The sequence below is a fragment of the Mobula birostris genome, chromosome 14, assembly GCF_030028105.1.
Source record: "Mobula birostris isolate sMobBir1 chromosome 14, sMobBir1.hap1, whole genome shotgun sequence".
In the NCBI taxonomy this organism is placed as follows: domain Eukaryota; kingdom Metazoa; phylum Chordata; class Chondrichthyes; order Myliobatiformes; family Myliobatidae; genus Mobula; species Mobula birostris.
In genome coordinates this window covers 47,010,436-47,031,882 of record NC_092383.1, presented here as the reverse complement: position 1 = coordinate 47,031,882, position 21,447 = coordinate 47,010,436, and the positions used below count along the sequence as shown (strand labels likewise).

Below are 21,447 nucleotides of genomic sequence, written 5' to 3'. Positions count from 1 at the left end.
AATGAACATGGTGAAGCAGAGGAGAGCTATGCTCATTTTAAGTGTTAGACTGATACTGGGTCCCTGCATTGAAAAATGCTCCTGTTTCTACCATTAAAAACTCTCACAACTGAAAGAAAATTTAAGCACAAAACTCTCTAAAATATTCTAGACAGTAGTTTCTGCGGTGAAGATTAAAAATACATGAGGAAATTCTTTACATTACATCGCTGTTGTAAGAATACAATCAGCACAAGCAGGAATAGGGCATTCATGATAGTGGCTTATTTTGTACCTCAGTATTACTTTCCCACCTATCCCCATACTCCTCGATTCCCTTTACCACAAACTTAATGCTTTGGAGTAAAAAAATCTTGACTTTACACGTAGAATACCATGTCCTTATCAATCCATGTACCTATCCAAACATTTCTTAAAAGCCTCCAATGTATTTGCCTCTACCACCATATCAGACAGCACATTCCAAGCATCCACGACTCTAAGTAAAAAACTTAGCCCTCACATCCCCTTTGAACCTACCCCCGCCCCCCACCTTCAATGCACGCACTCTGGTATTAGACATATCAACCCTGGGAAACAGATACTCTCTCTCCACTCTATCTATGCCTCTCATAATCTTGTAAACCTCTATCAGATCTTCCCACAGCGCCAGTGCTCCACAGAAGACAACCCAAGTATATTCAGCCTTTTGTGATATTACATGCCCCCTAAACCAAGCAGCATTCTGGTAAACCTATTCTGCACCCCCTCCAAAGTCTCAAATCTTTGCTACAGTGGAGCGACCAGAACTGTATACAATACTCCAGATGTGGCCTAACCAGAGTCTTATAATGTTATAGATAAAATAAATTGATATTTTTCAGCAAAAAGAGTGAAATTACTGAATATAAAGGCAGATCAGTTAATCTGAATATAACTTAAAACCTGAAATTAAAATCTGTTAAAATTACAGGAATGTAGAAATCTAATGTTATAATTTATACTTACCTCTTTATCACTTGCACTCAGGTCTTCAATTCTGGATTCCAGTGCTTTAATTTGACCTTCTAGTTGAACTTCATGTTCCTTAGCATCTTGAAGTAATTTCTTTAATTCCTGACAACTAATAGTGATACCTTCTTTTTCCCCTGCAAAGCAATATACCTTAGTGAAAAATTATTCACTTACTAACCACTTGCATTAAAATTCATCAGTACTAGAGTCAGGGTATACTCAGACTGTCAATCATGCTCCAGGATGTAATGTTTGCTGGCATTTTCCATCAAAACTTTGTATTTCTGGATGTGTTTAGTAAATAGCATGTTAAATTGGAATGCTGCTTACACTAATGAACAAGTAAAACCTCAAATATTCTGATACAATGTACAAGAATGCTCTTCCATTGCCCTAGCCATCACTTACTGCTGCACCACTAAAGCCTTTGTTGTTCATCTCCCTCTGAACTGTGAAAGCTCTCTGCATTTCTGCAACAGTAGCAGTGAATACAAATTCATTTTCCTTTCTCAGCACTGTGCAAATGAAATACACAAAAAATATTAAGTAAAATTAATTATTTTCTTAATATTAATTTGTTACATCTTTCCTAAAGTAAATACTACTCTTTCACCAAGAAATATTACTCTTTACAGCACAGAAATCGCTCCTTCAGCTCACCATGTCCATCCTGATGCATCAAGTACATATCTAGTTTACCATCATTTGGTCCACAGCCTTTTATGCTTTCATGCTTCAAGTTCCTGTCTAGATACCACTTAAATATTGAGAGAGTACCTACCTCTAATGTCCACTTGGGTATCGTGTTCCACATTCCAACCACCCTCTGAGTAAAGAAATTCTTCCACGTATCCCCTCTAAGCTCTTACTCTTCACCCTAAACTGATATCCCCTGGTTTGAGATGACACTGCTTTGGTGAAGAGTCTCCTATTATCTATCTTATGTCCATCACTCTTACTGTGACATGGGCTCCCAACAGCAGCTTGCCACAGTTCTCTGTCCTGGGTCAGTATTTCAAATACAGGTGTAGCCCATCTATAAGTCTTCTAGGAAAAGCTCCTTCCTCTATCGGGGTGAGGTCTTTGAAGTTTCTGTTGGCCTTTCTGTAGCACTGGGTTTTTGTGGGATAGGGTTACTAGTCCCATGCCCAACCCTGCTACTTGGCAGTCGAACTTGGGACTGTCCATGGCGGAGTAACTATTATTTATGATCATCATAATTTCTTGTTTTTAAACTTAATCAGATTCTCTCTCAGCCTCCTCTGCTCTCATCACAATACAGCAAATGCAACCTCTTGTGTTTCCAGCCTGTTTCTAGCTCCACCCTCCCATAAATGATAAATCTACTTCAAATCAATTTCAAAATCAGATATATTTCAAAATGTACTCGCAGTTTGAAAGCCATAAGCAGAATACACTGGTAACCATCCTATAGTGTGCTGATTTACTACGGTGAATCTCCCCACCTATAACTTAAAGAGATATCTGCTTGAGTTGTGTTGGCATGAACTTTGCCTCCCCACTCGCCCAAATGAGGAGCTCAAGTGCCGCATCTCTGTGCTGACATTTCACTAGCAAAACCACACAGTCGAGGTTGCCGGTCAGGGGTAAGGGGCTGGTGTTAAGCGCGCTTGGCTCAGCAATGAGCTGTGATGTAGGGCTGAGGGCTCATCACTGGCCAACACAGTGAAGGAGTAATAACAGCTGTTTCTGATATTTGTAGGCCACCCATATCGCTTGGTCTCTCACCATCTTCACTTGTACAGAGCTGCCTCTCTTTATTTGGCTGCACAGCACACTCCAATATGAAATGTTATCCTTTTGTAACAAGCTCAGCTGCAGCTTGTGCCAAATCTATTAACATTTTCATCCCTGGGGATTCATCATAAACACCAGCATATTATCAATAACCCTGGCCAATCTGACTTTAAATTATAATTTAATATCTGCTGAATATTTAAATTTTTCTGTTACCTTTAGTCATTGCCAGCTGATGATTCAAATATCTGATTTCACGGGCACGTTCCTCTCCCTTTTGTTGCATTTCCTCTATCACTCTTCCTCGTGCATCATAAAGTATTTGTAACTGTGCAAATCGATGAGCTTCCATGGAACCTGTAGAAGAGGTAATCTTTTAATGATAGAAACAAATGAAGATATTAAGATAGACAAACATCAGCTTTTTAAAAAAATATGTATTTGAAACAGCAGCAAAATGAAATAAAACATTAATCACAAAATAATGACCCTTATTTCAGGAAAAATTTAACCTTGAATCTTCTTAATCTAATTTGCCTACCATACAAAATAAACGTACACTCAGTGGTCAGTTTATCAGATAGACCAGTACATCTGCTCGTTAATGCAAACATCACATAAGCTGGCAGCAGCTCAATGCATAAAAGCATGCAGACATGATCAAGAGGTTCAGTTGTTGTTCAGGCCAAGCATCAGAATGGGGAAAAAATATGATCTAAGTGACTCTGACTGTGGAAAAATGGTTAGTGCCATATGGGGTGGTTTGAGTATCTCCAAAGTTGGTGATTTCCTGGGATTTTCACGCACAACAGTCTCTGGAATGGTGTGAAAATCTACAAGTATCCAGTGAGTGGCAGGTCTTAGGTGAAACTGCCCTGTTAACGAGAAATATCAGAGGAGAACGGCCAGATTGGTTCAAGCTGACAGGAAGGTGACAGTAATCAAATAACCATGCATTACAACAGTGGTGTGCAGAAGAGCATCTCTGAACAAACAACATATCGAAACTTATAGTGGATGGGCTACAGAAGAGGAAGACCATGAACATGCACTCAGTGGCCATTTAATCAGGATTTATCTAATAAAGCGGCCACTTAGTGTGTATTCATCAGGATGAATAGCACACTTCAAATGTCCTAATGAGGCAATTAAAGCCAGATTATACTTCACTGTATTTGGCACACAATAAATATAAAATTACAAATTCTTTGGTTTTGAAAAGGAAAAATGTTTAATTTTTAGCTTAAAACACATAAGGAGCATATAATAAAAATGTTGCAAGGTTACAAAGTGAACACCAAATTTGAGCATACATTGCACTCCATTTATAATATAGGACTAAGGGTAGGCACAATATATTAAAAGCAGAATCCCTTATGCTAACATTTAACAACTTCTGAAATTACATAAAGGAACTTTCTTTACAAATACCTTGATACATGTGAGAGTACAAGTGGCATGATAAGTTTGAAGATGACACTAAAATTGGTGGCATTGTGGACAGCATAAAGGCTGTCTACGGCATCAACAGGATGCAGACCAACTGGGAAAGTCAGCTAGGAAATTACTTTTGGAATTTAACTCTAGAAAGTGGGAAGTGATGCGTTTTGAGAAGTTAAACAGTGTGAGTGCAGGGAATGTGTCAGACATTTTAGGCAGCTATCCCTGTCCATTTGCCTCCTTCTGTTCTTTTATTGTAGTGTGATACCAAACCATGGTCATTTCTGAATAGCTGGCCAATCATCAAGTACCCATCTATGTCAAGCCCATTTAACAACAGTTGCTCCATAACCTTCCACCCCTTTGCGATTCAAGTGTTTGTTTATATACTTAATAAATGTTGTAAGAGTTCCTGCTTCTAGTTTGTACAAAACAAATACAGCTGTACCAATAAACTATACAAAAAGAAAAAATCTGCAGATGCTGGAAATCCAAGCACCACACAAAATGCTGGAGGAACTCAGCAGGCCAGGCAGCATCTATGCAAAAAAGTAGCTGATTTTTTTGGGCCAAGACACTTTGCCAGGACTGGAGAGAAAAAAGATGGGAAGTAGATTTAAAAGGTGGCGGAGGAAAGAGAGAAACACAAGGTGATAGGTGAAACCGAAAGGGGGAGGGATGAAGTAAAGAGCTGGGAAGTTGATTTGGTGAAAGAGATACAGGGCTGGAGAAAGGGGGGGGGGGGGGGTCCGATAGAATAGAACAGAAGGCCATGGAAGAAAGAAAAGGAGCACCAGAGGGAGGCAATGGGCAGGCAAGGAGATAAGGTGAGAGAAGAAAAAGGGGATGGGGAATGGTGAAGGGGTGGGTGGCACATTACCGAAGTTCGAGAAATCGATATTCATGCCATCAGGTAGGAGGCTACCCAGATGGAATATAAGGTGCTGTTCATCTAACCTGAGTGTGGCCTCATCACGACAGTAGAAGAGGCCATGGATTGACATAATGGAATGGGAATGGGAAGTGAAATTAAAATGGGTGGCTACTGGGAGATCCCACTTGTTCTGGCAGAAACAGTGCTTGGCGAAACAGTGCCCCAATCTACGTTGGGTTTCACCAATATACAGGAGGCCACACTGGGAGCACCAGACACAGTATATGACCCCAAAAGACACACAGGTGAACTGTTGCCTCATCTGGAAGGACTGTTTGGGGCTCTGAATGGTAGTGAGGGAGGAGGTGTAGGGGCAGGTGTAGCACTTGTTCCACTTGCAAAGATAAGTGCCAGGAGGAAGATTAGTGGGGAGCAACGAAAGGGCAGGGAGTCGAATAGGGAACAATCCCTGAGGAAAGCAGAAAGTGGGGGAAGGGAATGATGTGCTTCGTAGTGGGATCCCGTTGGAGATGGCAGAAGTCCCAGAGAATTATGTGCTGGACGCAGAGGCTGGTGGGGTACTAGGTGAGGACAAGAGGAACCTGGAAGGGTACTTGGACGCAGAGGCTGGTAGGGTGGTGGGAGAATGGGTTAAGAGCAGACATGCGTGGATTGGAAGAGATGTGGTTGAGGGCAGCGTTGATGGTGGAGGAAGGGAAGCCCCTTTCTTAGAAAAAGAAGGACATTTCCTTCATTTTGGAATGAAAAGCCTCATCCTGAGAGAAGATGCAGCGGACATGGAGGAATTGAGAGAAGGGGATGGCATTTTTACAAGTAACAGGGTGGGAAGAGGTATAGTCCAGGTAGCTGTGAGAATCTGTGGGTTTATTATAGACATCAGTAGATAAGCTGTCTCCAGAGATAGAGAGTGAGATCGAGAAAGGAGAGGGAGGTGTCGGAAATAGATCAGATAAATTTGAGGGCAGGTCGTAGTTGGAGGCAAGATGAAGTCGACAAGTTCCGCATGAGTGCAGGAAACAGCACCAATGCAATCGTCGATGTAGCGTAGGGAAAGTGGGGGGTTTAGAACATTGACTGTTGCATGTAGCGGACATGCAACAGTCATTGCTGGAACTCATGTGAGTGCCCATGGCTACAACTTTTGTTTGAAGGAAGAGGGAGGAGCCAAAGGAGAAATTACTAAGAGCGAGGACAAGTTCCACCAGACGGAGGAGAGTGGTGGTGGAGGGGAACTGATTGGATCTGGTGTCCAGAAAGAAACGGAGAGGTTTGAGGCCTTCCTGATGGGGGATGGAGGTGAAAAGGGCGTGGACATTCAGAGTGAAAATAAGATAATCGGGGCCAGAGAACTTGAAATCATTGAAAAGATCCAGAGCATGTGAAGTGTCACAGATGTAGGTAGGAAGGGACTGGACCAGGGGGATAAGACAGAGTTGGGATATGCAAATAAGAGTTCAGTGGGGCAGGAACAAGCTGAAACAATGGGTCTACCTGGACAAACAGGTTTGTGGATCTTGGGTAGGAGGTAGAAGCGGAAGGTGCAGAGGTGCGGGAACTATGAGGCTGGTTGCAGTGGATGGGACATCCCCAAAGCTAAGTGATGGTGTGGGAGACAATAACCCGGTGCTCCTTAGTCAGATCCTGTTTGAAAGGCAAATAAGAGGAGGTATCCGAGAGTTGTCGCTGGGCCTCAGCAAGGTAGAGGTCAGTCCGCCAGAATACTACATCACCCCCTTTGTATGTGGGTTTGATGGTGAGGTTAGGATTAGTATGGAGGGAGTGGAGAGCAGTGTGTTCGAAGGGGTGAGGTTGGCATTGGAGAGGAGTGTAGAAGTTGAGATGGTTGATGGCCCCTCAGCAGTTGGCAATGAAAAGGTCTAGAGCAGACAGAAGACCACGGTGGAGTATCCAGGAAGAGGATGAGGGTTGAAAGTGGGAGAAGAGGCCATCGGTGTAGGTAGGGAGTCCTTGCCAAAGAAGTAGGACTGGAGACAGAGGTGGCGAAAGAAAAGCTCAGAGTCATGGTCGGTGTGGAACTAGCTGAGGTGGGTGCAAAGGGACAAACTGAGGACAGAACGTTCAGCCTCTGAGAGGGACAGAAAGGTCACAGGGAATGGTGAAGACCTGGCACAGATGACAACTGGGATCAGAGGGGGGAAAGGGGTTGGTAGTGTCTGAGGAGAAGGGAGGTTTGGGGTGTTCAGGGATGGTGGGGTGAGAGGAAGGTGAAGTCTCCGAGGGGCCAAGAGCTGGCGATGGAACTGAGAGAGACGGAATTGCGGAGTGATGGTGGTAGAAAGGGAGATGGGGGTCCAGTGGCAGTGCATGAAAAAGCCGGCCTGGAAGTCAAGATGTGGAGTGGTGATAGGGGAAGGGGAGAAAGTTGTTCTATACAAATACACAAACATTACTTAGACTACATTCTGTATGTAGTATCAGAATCAGGATTAATTACACTGGCCCAAGTCATGTTGTTTGCAGCTGCATTGTCCATGGAGAGGAAGAAGCTGTTCTTAAAACATTAAGTGTGTGTCTTTAGGCTCCAGTACTTCCTCTTTCATCAGGGTCCTGATGAAGGGTCTCGGCCTGAAATGTCAACTGTACCTCTTCCTAGAGATGCTGCCTGGCCTGCTGCGTTCACCAGCAACTTTTATGTGCGTTGCTTGAAATTCCAGCATCTGCAGATTTCCTCATGTTTGCCTGCTCTTTCATGGCAGCAATGAGAAATCAGCATGTCCTGGGTGATGGGTGCCACCATCTTTCTGAGGCATCACCTTTTGAAGATGTCCTCAATGCTAGAGCAGTTATCCCTGCCCATGATGAAGCAAGCTGAATTTACAACTTTCTGCAATTTTTTCTGATCCTGGCCAGAGGACTTCCTATACCAGACAGTGATACAACCAGTTGGAATGCTCTCCATGATACATCTGTAGAAATTTGCTATAGACTTTTATGACTGACTCAAACTCCTAATGAAATATAACCAATGACATGCCTTCTTTGTAATTGCATCAATATTTTGGGATCAGGATAGGTCTTCAGAGATGTTGACACCTTTTCCATTGCAGATCTCTCAATGAGAGCTGGTGCATATTCCCTTGACTTCTCTTTCCTGAAGTTGATTTCAAGATTGTTAATATGACACTACTCAACTAACTGATCTATCTCACTCCTATATACCTCCTCAACACCCTCTGAGATTCTACCAACAACAGCGGTGCCATTGGTGAATTTGTAGATCATGTTTAAGCTATGCCTAGAACAATAGATTAAGAACACATCTTTGAGATACACTGGTGTTGGCTGTCAGCGAGGAGATGTTAGTTCTGATCCACACTGATTGTAGTCTCCCAATGAGGATGTCAAGGATGAGACTCAGGTTTTGAATCTTGTTAATTTAGACTGAGGGTATGATGATGTTGAATGCTGAGCTGCAGTCAATAAACAGCAGCCTGATGTTGATATTACTCTTGTCTGTGTGGCCTAAAGCTGAGAGGAGAGCCATTGAGAAGCATCTGCTGTAGACCAATTGCGGCAATACCCAAATTGCAGTAGGCCCAAGAGTTGAATCTGGCCATGACCAAACTGTCAAACCACTTCATCATAGTAGACATGAGTGCACCTGGGCGATAGTCATTGAGGCAGCTCACTCTGCCCTTCTTGGGCACTGGTATGATTGATGGACTTTTGAAGCAGGTGAGAACCTCCAACTGCAGCAGTGAGAGACTGAAGATGTCCTTGAACACTCCCGTCTGTTGGCTAGCTCAGGTTTTCAGTGAACACCATCAGGACCAGATAGCTTGCGAGGATTCACATCATGACAGATGTTCTGATGTCAGCCTTTGAGACTGAGATCACAGGGTTATTGGATGCTGCAGGGATTTGCACAGGTGTAGTTTTCTCCATCCTTTGGAAAACTGCATGAAAAGTGCTGAGCTCATCCGAGAGTGAACCATAACAGCAATTTATGATGCTAGGTTTCGACTTGTAGGAAGTAATGGCCTGCAAACCCAGCCGGAGCTGATGTCTATATGATTCCATCTCTAACTTCAATTGGAATTGTTTTCACATTCTCATAATAACCTTCCATGGGTCGAATCAGGACTTTGTATAGTTGTATATCACCTCAGTGGACTGCAAATCTACTGGTTCATCCAGGACTTTGGTTTGAGTATGTTCAACATGTTCATGAAGGCACACACTTATCTACACATCTTGATGAAGTTAATGATATTCAGATTCGAAGATGAACCCATGAATACAGTCCAGTCCACCGATTCAAAGCACTCTTGTAAGCCTCCCTTGACCATACCTTTAGTATCGCCACAAGTGCTACAATCATCAGCCCTGGGAATAGAATTACAGCCAGACGATCGGATTTACACAAGGGTGTTGACTCCTCTGGTTCTGCAGGTGGTATGTTGGTGATAGTCAGTCAGAGACTTCTTCAAGCTACCCTGGTTGAAATCACCCCCAATGATCAGGAAGGCGCTGGTGTAGACTGTTTCATGATTGCTGATCATGGTTCTCAGCCACTCCAGTGCCTGCCTCAGATTGGACAGGTATGGAATGTACACTGGTACCATGATGTCAGTGGAAAACTCCCTCAGCAGATAAAATGGTTGATTGCTGGCTGCTAGATGTTCCAGGTCAGATGAGTAGGACTATGCACCACAATGAGTTAATCATGAAGCACATTCTGCCCACTCTATGTTTATTAAGAGACGCTACTGTCCTGTCCATGCAGTGCACCACTGCATCTGAAATAGTAAGGGTGAGCCATGTTTCGTGAAGCAAAGCACAGAGCGGTCTTTGATATCCCTCTATAAACTAGCTCTGAGGTATTCAGTTTTATTTTCCAGAGACTGTACATTCACCAGCAAGATAGTAGAAAGTGCGGGCTTAGTGGCTTTGAATTTCAATCTTATCTGCAGCCCAGCAAGCTTTACACATTTCCTTTTATTAAAGCGAAACTGCACTCATGATCTAATTCTGCAGTCCGCTGAGTTTGAGGATCAATAGATTTCTTAAACAGCTTAAAACAATGTTGCTTACTGAAGCATCCATGGCTGTGACTGTGGATTTCAGCTGAGGTAGTCCTAAATGGGAACATTTGATGATTCCATTTGGAGCTGTACTCAGTCACCACTTTCCCCACTGATGTAGTGTACAATTCTGGCCACCACACTGTAGAAATAGAGAGTGCATGCCCTGGAGACTGGATTGGCTGGAACACAGGTGACCTTCTGAGGGTTTATAAAATTATGAGAGAAATAGATCATATAGATGATCAGTCTATTTCCCCAGGGAAGAGGAGTCTAGAAGTAGTAAGACATGTTTAAGGTGAAAGGGGAGAAATTTAAGAAATCTAAGAGGTAATTTTTTTTTAAAACACAGAGATAGGGGTGGTTATCTGGATCAAGCTGCCAGAAGAACTGCTAGCAGCGAAACACCTATAATGGTTGGGATACACAGATGGATAAAGGCCCAATGCAACCTAATGGAATTTCCATAAGTAAGTATCAAGGATTGCATGGTGAGGTGGACTGAAAGGGCACCTTTCCACAATGGACATTTCTATGAAAAATTGTAGGCTATTTGCATACAGCAAGCTCACACAAACAGAAACATCAAGTTATAAGTGGTTTCTTCTATCCTTCCATCTTAATTCAATTGGGCACCATGGTAGCATAGTGGCAAGCACAATGCTTTGCAGAGCCAGCAATATGAGTTCAAGTTGAGCCACTGCCTGTAAGGAGTTGTACGTCTCCCTGTCACTGCATGGGTTCCCTCTGGGTGCTCCAGTTTCCTCCCACAATCCAAAAATGTACCAGCTGGTAGGGTAATTGGTCAACATAAATTGTCCCAAGATTAGGCCAGGGTTAAATTGGGGGTTGCTGGGCAGGGTAGCTTGAGGAGCTTGAATGGCCTATTCTGTGTTGTCTCAAGAAATAAAGAATAAAGATAAATAAAATTAAATAAATAACACTTGAAAAAATAACATGGGATGCATTCTTTAATTTGTGATCCAGAAGGCCAAGCTCTATCATGACTTGAAATGCAAAAAGCACATAAAATCGAAGGAACAATTTCTGACCTTCTCCACTGTCGAGGAATTTGCTCTGCTTTGGCTCCAATCTGTTTTCTGTACTTTGGATTTTCTCTATTTTACAAGACTCTCCCGGTGGATTAGCAGCAGGATAAGGATTATATTTCACTCTGTATAGGCCTGCAGTTTCATTTGTAATAAAATGCTGTGGAAGGTATGCAAAGAAAATGTTAAGGTTTTCTACATTATTATAAATAACTCTACAAAAGCTTCTTGGCAGATTCGACTACATCATTGACCAATAAAACACAACCCATTTTAAATTTACTTATTTTTACAATGCTACAAATACCCGTCATATGAAGAATGCCTGATGGCTCTGGGCCTGTATTCACTGGAATTCATAATTGAAACCTATCAAATGGTTAAAGGATGTGGAGAGGATGTTTCCTATGGTGGGAGAGTCTAAGACCAGAGCACACAGGCTTAGAATAGTAGGGTGCCCTTTTAGAACAAAGATGAAGAGGAACTTCTTTAGCCACAGAATGGTGAATCTGTGGAATTCGTTGCTGCAGGTCATCTTTATGTATATTTAAGGCTAAGGCTTAAGGTGATAGATTCTTAACTGGTCAGAGCATGAGGGGATACGAGGAGAAGGCAGGAGAGGAAAAATGGATGAACCATGATGAAATGGTGGAGGAGTCTTGATGGGCCAATTGGCCTAAATCTACTCCTATATCTTATGGTTTTATAATCTTATAAGAGAGCGCAAAGCAACTAAAAATGATGCAACAGCTGTGTGAAAAGAGTAGAACAAAAGACACAGAAATGGAGAAAACTTGAGGCTACGAGACAAAATGAAGTGAAGCAATGAAGGGACAGGAACATTATGGAATTTTAAATATGAAGCATTGATCAAGAGGGCTAGGGTGCCAGGTGACAAGGTATGGATAGCAGAATTTAGTTTAACTCAAGTTTAAGGAAGAAAATGTAACATCAGTTAGGAAATAATTTGAAGAATCTGGATGTAACAATGAGACTTTCCTAAATTTTTGTGACATTTTTGTCAAAAAAGGCAATTATTGTAAAGGAGAGGGTATGTCTGATCCGAGCCACCAAAGCTGAAAAGCACGAAGCCAATCTATGATCCACTTTGGTAAAGTGGTTAGTATGGGTGGCGATTGGTCCAATCATCTTATCCATTTCCTATAATTTCCTATAGTTTGGTAACTTACTTCACCTGAAAATATTTATCCAATTTCCTTTTGAATAATACAATTTTATCACTTTCAACTAAACTTTCTGGCAATGCATTCCATTTATGCTAATGCTTTTCCAGATACTTTATCTGAAAAATTAATATTAAAAATAAAGCAATACACACAAAATGCTGGAGGAACACAGCAGGCCAGGCAGCATCCATGGAAAAGAGTAAACAGTCAACACTTACTCTCACATGAGGAGTGTTTGATGGCTATGGGCCTGCATTGTCTAGAAAAAAAGAGCAGGGGAAATCTCTTTGAAAATGACCAAATATTGAAAGGTGGATGTGGAGAAAATGTTTCCTATAGAAGGGGAGTCTAGAACCAGTGGGCACAATCTTAAAATACAACAATGTCCCTTTACAACAGAGATGAAAATGAATTTCTTTAGCCTGAGGATGGTGAATCTATGGAATTCATCGCCTCAAATGGCTGTGGAAGCAAAATAATTTGGTAATAACGAATAATGACAGAAACTGGATGGTAGCCTCAGACATGGCATCTATGGGAAACCTATTCACACAGACTTGTACCTCAACAATAAGAGTCACCATCATACCTCCCAATGTAGAGCAGTTCTTTCTACCTTGATTAACCGTGCAAAAACTATTTTGGACACGTTGAGTTTCCCTGAGGAAATAAGACGATTAAGCACGACATTCCTACAGACTGGCTAAAGCGAAAGAAATCAATCAGGCCCTTAAAAGGGCTGACAGAAAAACCAGGAAACTTAAAAACAAGGAGGGACCCGTCACCACCACCTGTCTTCCCTATATTTCCACGGTTTCTGGAAGGATTGCCAGGATCCTGAAGAAATACTGGATTAACACCATCCACAAACCTGTAAGAGAGCCCAAGTCACAGCTTATGTGGGTCAAAGATGACCTGGGGTACAGGTCGGCTGCCGTTCAGAGGATTCCACAAGACATAGGAGCAGGATTAGGCCATCTGGCCCATCGAGTCTACTCTGGCATTCAATCATAGCTGATCCTTTTTTTAATACTCCTCAACCACAGTTCCCGGCCTTCTCTTCGTAACCGCTGATGCCATATCCAATCAAGAGCCAATCAATCTCTGCCTTAAATACACCCATTGACCTGGCCTCCACAGCTGCATGTGTCACGGTCCGGTCCGTGAAATCCCATTCCGGTTCACAGACCAGTTCATCGATCCTTATTCCGGCTTTTCCTGTTTCCCCTTGTTCCATTGGGTGCCTTAATTGAGGCACCTGATTCTCGTTTTGGGCTGGCACATAAATACCTTTGCAAACCAAGGATTCACTGCTGGACTGTTCCCTTCCCCCCCATCTGAATTCCCGACAGTCACCTCGGCAGGTATCCTCGGCAGTCATCCTGACCCTGCATCCTAGGAGGGTCACGGCCCTGTGCTCCAAGGAGTCCCGACTCCGTACCCAAGGGCCTAACTGAGCTGAGCCTAGTCCAAGGGCCAAGTCCTGCCCTGGAGTATCTCGCCTAGCCCTGTGCTGGAGCTTTCCCCCGTCCAGTCCAGGAGTTTCTCGTCCAAGCCATGTCCTAGAACCTCGTCTAGTCCAAGCCACGTCCAAGAACCTCGTCCTGTCCAAGTCAAGGCTTTGTGTTCTCGTCCCGCCCATGTGCCTCATCCTGTGCAGGAGTTCCACGTCCAGTCCTGTAGCCACGTCTTGTCCTCACCTAGATCCGGGGTCCGAGCCCGAGTCAAGACCCAGGTTCCGGGTCCCTGTCCAGTCTCTGGCTCGGAGTCCTAGTCCAGGCTCCTAGTTCCAAGTTCCTTGTCCTGGTCCTGCTTTCCTAGTCTTAGTCCTAGCCCAGGCCCAGTGTCCTTGTCTCGTCCAGGGCCTGTGTCCATGTCCAGTGTCGTTTCTTCCTGACTCCCCTTGCTTCCTTGATAAACCTTGTCCTGTTCCTAGTTCCTCAGTGTCTGTGTCTTGCATTTGGGTCCACTACCCAACACCTCCTTGTGACAGCATGTGGCAACAAATTCCACAAATTCACCACCCTTTGGCTAAAGAAATTTCTCTGCATCTCTGCTTTGAAAGGGCAGCCCTCTATCCTGAGGCTGTACACTTTTGTTTCTGTAATGCGAAACAATGTAAGTCAGCCAGACAGAACGCATGGTAGGAACACACAGTAGAAACACACATCAAGGAGCACAGGAGGTGCATTCATTTGGGTTACCCGGAGAAATCGGCAGAAGCAGAACACTGCATTTGTAGTGGCCATCGGATTAACTTCAATGGCACAAAACTACCGTGCCACGTCAATGGCTTTTGGGACCGCCTAGAAAATAAACCATTGAAATAAAATTGGAGGAAAAGATTGCTCTAAGTAAGTACTTGAATTTGATTGTAAGCGTTGGGACAGCAGAAATTTTTTTTTTGAAAACACTGCAAGTGTAAAGTGCCTGGAATGCACTGATGGTAGAGGCTGATCCATTAGAGACATTTAACTCTTACATACTGTTCAGGTCAAATTTGACCCGTTTTGACATTTGACAGCAGTAAAAACACCCTAAATGCTATTTTTTTAGCCGAAATTTGATGACTTTTCCTAAAGTGACCCAAAATATGCAAAAATGAAAATATTTTAAAATTTTATACTTTTGTACAGGTGCTATAAAATGTTGTACATTGAGGCTGCTCCTGGTTAAATTTGACCTGTGTCTATTGAAATGGATTTTAGATCTCTGAAACATTAATTAAGGATTAATCACCTATTTATTAATGTCAGATAGGCTATTTATACATTCTAAATAGATCTGTGGTTCAAAATTTGGTATTTATTGACCCAGACCATACTGTGAAGGTATAGAATATGAACAGTATGTAAGGGTTAAAGGATGAAAGAAAAAAAAGGGTTTGAGCTATGTAGGAGGGAAGATTTAAATTGACCGTGGAGTAGGTTAAAAGGTCAACACAACATTGTAGGTTTATGGGCCTATACAGTGCTGTACTATTATATTCTATGGAATTCATTTACCAACAACATATTCCAAATCTCTGATCTAACATTTTGTACTGTTCTCAGGTTAAACCCCAGTGCACTCATTTTATTTTGTTTTAATTTATTACACATTCAGACATAGATCAAAACATGTTCAAAGCTTGTTAAAATTATAATAATATATTAGAATTGTCAAACAGTGAAATAAATAGTTTCATTATCCAACTACATAAAAGCAAGGTGAAAACCTGTAAGGCTTACGCAACAATAAAAATTTCAATATTAAGATAACAAAACTGCTGTTCATACATTATTGCTTAATCTAAAATTCAAGTTACCTTAAAAACATCAGAAAATGATTTCAATATATTGCTTTGCAACCAGACCTATTACTCAAACACAAGAGATAATTGATTATCCAAGATATCCGAAAATATCCAAGATTTTCCATTTGACTCAAATCTTTTGTAAGATACAACTCAATTCTTCAACTTCTTTCTCTAACAATTTCAAAAATTGAGGGAGTGCCCACTGTTGGGAGTGGGCCAGTGTTAGACTGGTTAGGTTTTGGCTCAACAGACTTTGGTGAGAACAGGCAGAGACCAAGGGTACTGAGTTGTTTGTTATTATTTGTTTTGATTGTGGAACTTAGTCTCGAAAAGTTGGATCAAAAATTATAACAAGCTCAGTAAGAAGAGGCTGACTAAGTGACGTAGGTGAGTACGAACCTCAGAAGTTTCAGAAATAAGGCACAGGTAAGTTTTTTTTTTAAATTGTCTACAAATCCTTAGTCCTTAGTTAATTGTAAGCAGTATGGTTAATGCGGGGGAATGCTCCAGCCGTGAGATGTGGGATTTCAGGATACCCAATGGTCTCCTCAATGACAACATCTGCAGGAACTAAACCCAACTTCAGGTCCTGACTGACAAAGTTTAGGAACTGGATGTACTCTCAACCATCTGGGAGGCAGAAAACTTCACAGGTGAAACTTTTATTGAGATGGTCAAACCCAGAGTGCAGGGTTCTTCTGTAACCATTCCTCTCTGCAATAGGTATACGCCTTTGGATACTGCTGGGGCAAATGATCCATCAGCAGCCAGGCCAGTAGCACTATGGTTGGGTCTGGTGCATAATGAGGAAGGGTAAAGTCAGGCATGATGAAAGCGATCAAAGACTCAATAGTTAGAAGGACAGACAGGAGATTCTGTGGCGAAGAAAGAGATGGTGTGTTGTCTCGTAGGTGCTCCCAACAAACATTTCCTGTAGCTGCGAGTCACAACAGCGAGGAGGATTTTAGGGCATTCTTCCATACAAAACTGTTTCAGTTTATTAATATTTCTGGGATACCTTACATGAACAGCCCTTTTCAGGTCATGCCACTGCATCTCAATTGGGTTAAAGTCTGGACTCTGACTTGACATGAATTTTATTCTTTTCTGGAGCTCCATGAGTGCTGTAGAGATTCACACCAAGACCTCTGCAGCTTGTGATATATATAAACAACTGTGATGAAAAAATGCAAGGGTGGCTGATTACAGTACTGAGCAAAAGTCTTAGGCACATATATATAGCTAGGGTGCCTAAGACTTTTTCGCAGTGCTGTAGAAATTTGATATATTGCATTGTACTGCCGTCGCAATTAAAAAAATAAATTTCATGAGATATGTAAATGATTATAATTCCAAATCCAATTCTGATATGGGTCTCCATGGTGGACTAAGGGGGCAGGAAAAGGGGAAGAAAGAGAGAAGGGAGAACCAAAGGCACATTTGGTAATGATCAATACACCAATTGTTGGAATCAAATCACCTTGGCCTGCACTCAGGCCACCGCCACCACCACCCCCACCCCAGGCCCTGGCACTTATAGTCTGCCACCTGTCCCACATCCCTCCCATGGCGCTCCACCCTCACCATTCCCAACATCCTTTGCTCCCACCAGATTTACAAACTCGCTCTCCGCTTCATATTGACAAATACAGTATTGTGCAAAGTCTTAGGCACCATATCTATATTTACATATTATTTAAGACTTTTGGACAGTACTGTCAGTTCACAGATAAACAAAGATTTGCGACATTGTGGATCGTGTAGAAAGAATATAAAGGATGCAGTGAGATATAGATCAGCTCCAGAGATGGGAGAACTGGCATATGGAGATTAATCAAGACAAGGGTGAGGTTTTGCACTTTGAAAGGTCAAAAGTAAAAGGACAATACATGGTTAATAGAGTCATAAAGCAGTCCAGCACAGAAGAGGCCCTATGACCCAAAAAATCCATGCTGAATAGTTATTCTGCCTTGTTCAATCGATCCACACCTGTGCCACAGCCCTCGATGCTCCTTGCATCAATGTACATAACCAAACTTCTCTTAAACATGTCGATCAAACCCACATCCACCATTTGTGCTGGCAGCTTGTTCCTCACTTGCACCACTATCTGACTGAAGATCCCTCTCATGTTCCCTTTTAGTCAGAGAGTCATAGAGAAGAACAGCACAGAAACAGACCTTTGGCACATCGAATCCATGCCAAGACCATTGAAAATGCCTAATTCCATCGACCTTCACTGAGAACATAGCCCTCCATATCCCTACTATCCTTGTAACTATCCAAAATTCCTTAAACATCAAAATCAAGCTCATATGCACCACTTGTGCTGGCAGCTCATTCCACATGCCCACGAATCTCTGAGTAAACAAGTTTCCCCACATGTTCCCCTTAAACTTTTCATCTTTCACCCATGACCTCTGGATGTAGTACCACCCAACCTCAGTGGAAAAGCCTGTTTACATTTACGCTATCTATATCCCTCATAATTTTGTAAACCTCTATCAAATCTCCTCTCAACCTTTTATGTTCTAACCTATTCAATATTTCCTTAAAACTCAGGTCCTTCAGATCTGGCAATATCCTTGTAAACTTTCTCTGCACTCTTTCAACTTTGCTTACATCTTTCCTGCAGGTAGGTGAACAAAACTGCACCCAATACTTCAAATTAGGCGTCACCAACGTCTTAAACAACTTCAACGAAACATCTTCTGTACTCAGTATACTGATTTATGAAGGCCAATGAGCCAAAAGCTTTCTTTACGACCCTATCTAACTGTGACACGACTTTCAAAGAATTATGTACCTGTAGCACCCTGGGAAACGTTTCAGTGCTAATGCAATGGTTTTTCTGTAGCAGCAGTGTTTGGGATATGCCTAGAGATAATGGGGGCTTTGGAATGTGTGCCATCCAGTGAAGGGAGTCCAACGCAGGGTGATCCCCAGCCAGAGAGGTTTAATCGGACCTTGCTAGACATGCTCGGAACCTTGGAAATCAGCAAGAAGAAAAAGTGGAGTCAACATATTGGACATCTGGTCCACTCCTACAACTGTACACGAAGTGCAGCTACTGGGTACTCGCCATATTATCTGATGTTTGGGCACGAGGAAAACCTACCACCGAAGATTTATCTGAAGTATGTGTCTGATATGAGAAAGGAGCTGAAAAAGGCTCAGGTCGCGGCTGAATCAAGGAAATAAGAGGAGGTACGATCAAAAGCCTATAGCTAGTAAGAAGACCCTGTGGCGACGCTGGGCGACTGAAGGACCCACAGCAAGAGCGATTAGACCGGCCCCCGCCTCTAAATGGGATACTGATTCGGAGGATGAGGAAATGGGGGTGTGGTATATGCTGCCTTTTGCTAACTCCCTACTGATTGAGGAAGAGATTCCCAACCCTTCTCAAACCGAGTCAGGTGAAATCAGGGAGGCTCTCTGTGGATAGCATGGGTTTCAGCGGGACCTTGCAAGGGATGAAGCGGTGCTCAGCCAAGGGAAAGAGGGGTCTGAATTGCAGGAGGGCACGAGTGATAGACCAGGGGAGGCCTCAACCAGTAGACCAGAAGTATCCCCAGTAGTGTCGGAACATGAAGGGGGTACGGAAGTCGCAAAGAATCAGACCACCAGATACGCTGCCCTATGTAGCACTGGGGTAACAGAGTGTGGCCCCTACCGCTTGGGGAGCTATGTCACAGCCTTTTACACCTGGGTTGGACTTTGTGCTTTGCATGAAGGGTTGGTAAATTAGCTCAATGTCATGAGGACATGACTAAATTTGGTTGGGGGGGGGACAGTGTAACACCCTGGGAATGGTTTCACTGCTAATGTAATGGTTTTTCTGTTGCAGCATTGTTTGGGTTATGGCTAGAGAAAACGGGGGCTTCGGAATATGCACCATCCAATGGAGGGAATGATTTTTTCTTATTGTGTGCCTGAGAACGAGGTGAGGTCTTTTGTTCAGCGGAAGGTGGAGAGAGAAAATGCCAGAACTGAGAGGTCGTAGACAACAGAAAGGAGTGGACTTGGAGTGGTGCCGGAAGTCGACGAAGCCCGGGGAAATCGATGGAGGAGCAGCGGAATCAAAACAGTGAGCTCCAACTCTGGACCCTTTTCTTTTTGTTTTACTTTACTAACCCTTTAGTCAAATTAAGAATTATAAAGCTAAATCGTTTAAATGTATATGGCATACTGTCTGTTATTTCGTGGTACTGATTTGTAATAGGGTGACACATCACGCAGCATCCACACAAACAGGAGGTTTTGTACCTCAAATCATACGTTTGATGGGGCCAGAGATGTCTTCCCTAGACCTACGCAGCCAACAGAACCTGAGCGTTGCATACCTGTATTCCCAGATCCCTTTGTTCTATCATACTCCTCCTCAGTGCCCTGCTGTTCACTGTGCAAGACAGTTGGTGCCACCGGTTGCACTTATATGTATTAAATTCCATCTGCCATTTTGTTTTTAGCCCATGTCTCCAGTTGATGTAGATCCTTATGCAAGCCACGATAGCCTTCCTCTGTCTACCACACCCCCAAACTTGCAGTCATCCACAAATCTGATGATCGAGTTAACCACATTATCATCCAGATCATTGACAAAGATGACAAACAACAAAGGACCAGCACAAGTTCCCGAGGCAAACCACTAGTCATAGGCCTCCAGTCAGAAGGGCAACCAGAGGTTCATAAGCTACTAATCATCGGAAGATCAGAGGTGGAGAGGATCAGTAATTTTAAATTCCTGGGTGTCACCATCTCAGAGGACATGTCCTGGACTCATCATATAAACATAATTGCAAAGAAAGCACAACAGTGCTTCTACTTCTTCAGGGATCTGTGGAGATTCAGCATTTTATCTAAAGACTTGGCAAACTTCTATAGATGTGTGCTGTAAAGTATGCTGACTGGCTGCATTATGGCTTGGTATGGGAACACCAATGCCTCTGAGATGAAAACCCTACAAAAGATAATGCATTCGACCCAGTACATTACAGGTAAAACCCTCTCAACCATTGAGCACATCTACATGAAACGTTGTCGTAGAAAAGCAGTATCCATTATCAAAGATCCTCACTACCCAGGCCATGTTCTTTACTCGCTGCTATCTTCAGATGGAATGGACAAGTACCTCAGGACTCGCACCACCAGGTTTAGGAACAGTTACTAGCCCTCAACCATCAGGCTCTTGAACAAAATGGGATAACTACTCTTATTCTACATCTGGTGTTTCCGCAACAGACAAACTCACTTTAAGGACTCTTCTATCTTGTTATTTCAAGCTTGTTATTTATTGCTATTTATTTATATTTGCATTTCGACAGTTTGTTGTCCATTGATCCTGTTTACAGTTACTGTTCTATAGATTTGCTAACTATGCCCGCGGAAAAAGAATTTCAGAGTTGGTACCCTGTGTGTATCCTGATAATAAATTTTACTTGGAATATTTTAAATTTGAAATTTTGAACTTTGAACCTTTTACTATCACAAGGCCATGATATAGGAGCAGAAGTAGGCCTTTCGTGCCAATCGCGTCTGCTCCGCCATTCAATCATGGGCAGATCCAATTCTTCTAGTTATCCCATTCTCCTGCCTTCCTTAAATACACCCAATGACGGCCTCCACAGCCGTTCGTGGCAACAATTTCCACAGCTTTACCACCCTCTGACTAAAGCAATTTCTCCACATCTCTGTTCTAAATTGACGTCCTTCAATCCTGAAGTCGTTCCCTCTTGTCCTAGATTCCCCTACCATGGGAAATAACTTTGCCATATCTAATCTG

At 42.8% G+C, this 21,447-nt stretch overlaps 1 protein-coding gene across 4 annotated transcripts in view; it reads right to left on the bottom strand.

Annotated features, from left to right (window-relative positions):
* cep152 (centrosomal protein 152) overlaps positions 1–21,447 on the bottom strand; it is a 289,528-nt gene that overhangs the window by 141,922 nt on the left and 126,159 nt on the right. For all 4 annotated transcript variants that reach the window (XM_072278504.1, XM_072278506.1, XM_072278505.1 and 1 more), the window contains 3 exons: positions 11,184–11,340; positions 2,968–3,108; positions 988–1,127 (listed from right to left, as the gene is read on the bottom strand). In XM_072278504.1, coding sequence (XP_072134605.1) covers positions 988–1,127; positions 2,968–3,108; positions 11,184–11,340 — 438 coding nt within the window. The remainder of the gene's footprint in view (positions 1–987; positions 1,128–2,967; positions 3,109–11,183; positions 11,341–21,447) is intronic.